This window comes from Parus major, chromosome 2 (genome assembly GCF_001522545.3).
Source record: "Parus major isolate Abel chromosome 2, Parus_major1.1, whole genome shotgun sequence".
In the NCBI taxonomy this organism is placed as follows: domain Eukaryota; kingdom Metazoa; phylum Chordata; class Aves; order Passeriformes; family Paridae; genus Parus; species Parus major.
Window position 1 is genome coordinate 1,008,214 of NC_031769.1, and position 1,952 is coordinate 1,010,165.

The following is a 1,952-nucleotide window of genomic DNA, read 5'->3' on the forward strand; positions in this document are numbered from 1 at the left end:
GCACCCTTCCCAGCCGTGTCCCCACGCCGCCCCTGTCCCCACCTGTCCTCGGGGCTGTGCTGCTCCCCGGGGCTGTCGGGGGCTCTGCAGGGCGGGGTCCCCAGGGGGTTCCGCAGGGATGCCAGCAGGCTGGCGGTGGCGCTGGCCGTGCTGCAGGGCTGCCCAAAGCGCGGCTCCCGGGCCAGCAGCCCGCTGGCCGCCAACACGCTGGCCACCAGCCCCTCGGGCTGTGGGCACGTTCGTCAGCGGGAGAGCCAAAACGCGCCGCAGCCCCCCCCGAAGCCCCCCACTCACCGCCAGGGCCGAGTCCTCGGACAGAAGGGACGCGGCCAGCGGTCCCTCGGCTAGCAGGGGCCGCGGGGGGGGCGCGGCGGCCGCGTCCCGGGTCACCTGCGCCTGGAGGTGGCCGAGGAAGCGGCGGGCGGGCGGCGGCGGCCGCCAGCGGGGATTGCTCAGGGCGAAGCGCATCAGCGACAGCTCCGTCTTCCCGTGCTCCGCCTGACGCTCCGGGGGCGCCTCCGTGTGTCCCTCCGACAGCCACTGTGGGGACAGGGACGTGGGACACCCCGGCAGGGGACGCGCGGCCCCGGAACGCCTCGGCCCGGGCCCCCCGTGCCCACCTGGGGGTTGCCGTGGTGGCGCACGTCCAGCTGCGCGAAGGAGCAGATGTCGCCCACCCCCGCCACCTCCACCGTGAAGTTGCGGAAGAAGTCCACGATGTCGAGGGCGCGGGGGGGAAAGGCGAAGATGAGGATGAGGGGTGTCACGAGGGGGCTCAGCAGCTCCTCCAGGATGAAAACCTGCGCGGGGGACAGCGGGATCGGGGAGTGTCCCGGGGCGGAAGAAGGGACATTTGGAAGTCCAGGGGTGGGATGTCCAGGGTAGGGGGATCAGGGCGGGAGGTCCTGAGGAGGGGAGGCCTTGGGCTGCCCCGGGGTGAAGGGATCTTGGGGTGGCGGATTCCAAAGCAGGAGGCTCCTGGGATGGGAAGTCTTGGAGCAGGAGGGTCCCAGTGGGGTGGATGTCAGGATATGGGATCCTGGCACAGGAAGCTCCCCGTCCCTGGGCTGGGGGGTCCCAGGGCAGGGGATTGGGGCCGGGAGTCCCGGGGCAATGGGTTCTTGGAGCAAGGGGTCCCAGCGTCGAGGGGTCCAAGCTGGGGATCCTGAGGTGGGGAGTCCCAGGATAGGGGGGCTGCCGGTCTGCGGGGTCCCGGGGGTGGGGAGCGGTGGGGAGAGGCCGGTCCCAGGGGAGTGGGGTCCTGGGGAGGAGGGTCTCGGGGGGCGGGGGGGCTGCACCCACAGCCTTGTACTGGAAGAGCTGCGCCATCTCTGCTCGTGTCTCGGCGCGGCCGGCGCGGCCCTGCCAGTGCTCGGGCAGGTAATGAACGTGAGCCAGGACGCGCTGCAGCAGCTGCTCCGGGCACCACACCGCGTGCTCGTCCGGGATGAAGGACCTGCAGGGGCGGGGTCCCACCTTAGCCCCCCGCCGCCCGCCAGGCCCAGCACGGCACGGCGGAGTCCGGCCCTCGCAGCCGGGCACCGTGAGCGGCGATCCGGCACGCACCTGGCCACCGTGACCACGAGCCCCAGCAGCGTGATGGCCGTCAGGATGTGCTGCACCGTCAGCACGTCCTCGTCGTACACGGTGAGCACGATGAGCACGGCCAGCACGGAGCCGGCGAAGAAGCCGACGTGGCGAGCCAGCACGGCCAGCAGCGGGCTGCTGAACGAGTCCATGTACCTGGTGGCCGGCGCGTGGCCGCGGCCGAGCCGCGCCCGCAGCTCGTGGCCCAGCTCGTTGAAGTGGCGCAGGTAGTGGCGGGCGTAGAGCGACCAGCGGCGAGCGCCCAGGCTGCCCGGAGCCCGCTTCAGCCCCTCGGCGTAGCTGAAGAAGGCGAGGAGCAGGCGCCAGCCCAGCACGCAGGGACACAGCGCCAGGTTGGCCACCCC

General features: G+C 72.6%; 1 protein-coding gene across 1 annotated transcript in view; it reads right to left on the reverse strand.

Annotated features, from left to right (window-relative positions):
* The window catches only part of ATG9B (autophagy related 9B), a 12,253-nt gene that overhangs the window by 7,927 nt on the left and 2,374 nt on the right, over window positions 1-1,952 (reverse strand). Inside the window, exons 5-9 of the mRNA XM_033512169.1 lie at window positions 1,567-1,950; window positions 1,303-1,456; window positions 621-800; window positions 295-540; window positions 43-227 (exon numbers count right to left, since the gene is read on the reverse strand). Of these exons, the coding sequence (XP_033368060.1) occupies window positions 43-227; window positions 295-540; window positions 621-800; window positions 1,303-1,456; window positions 1,567-1,950 (1,149 nt within the window). The remainder of the gene's footprint in view (window positions 1-42; window positions 228-294; window positions 541-620; window positions 801-1,302; window positions 1,457-1,566; window positions 1,951-1,952) is intronic.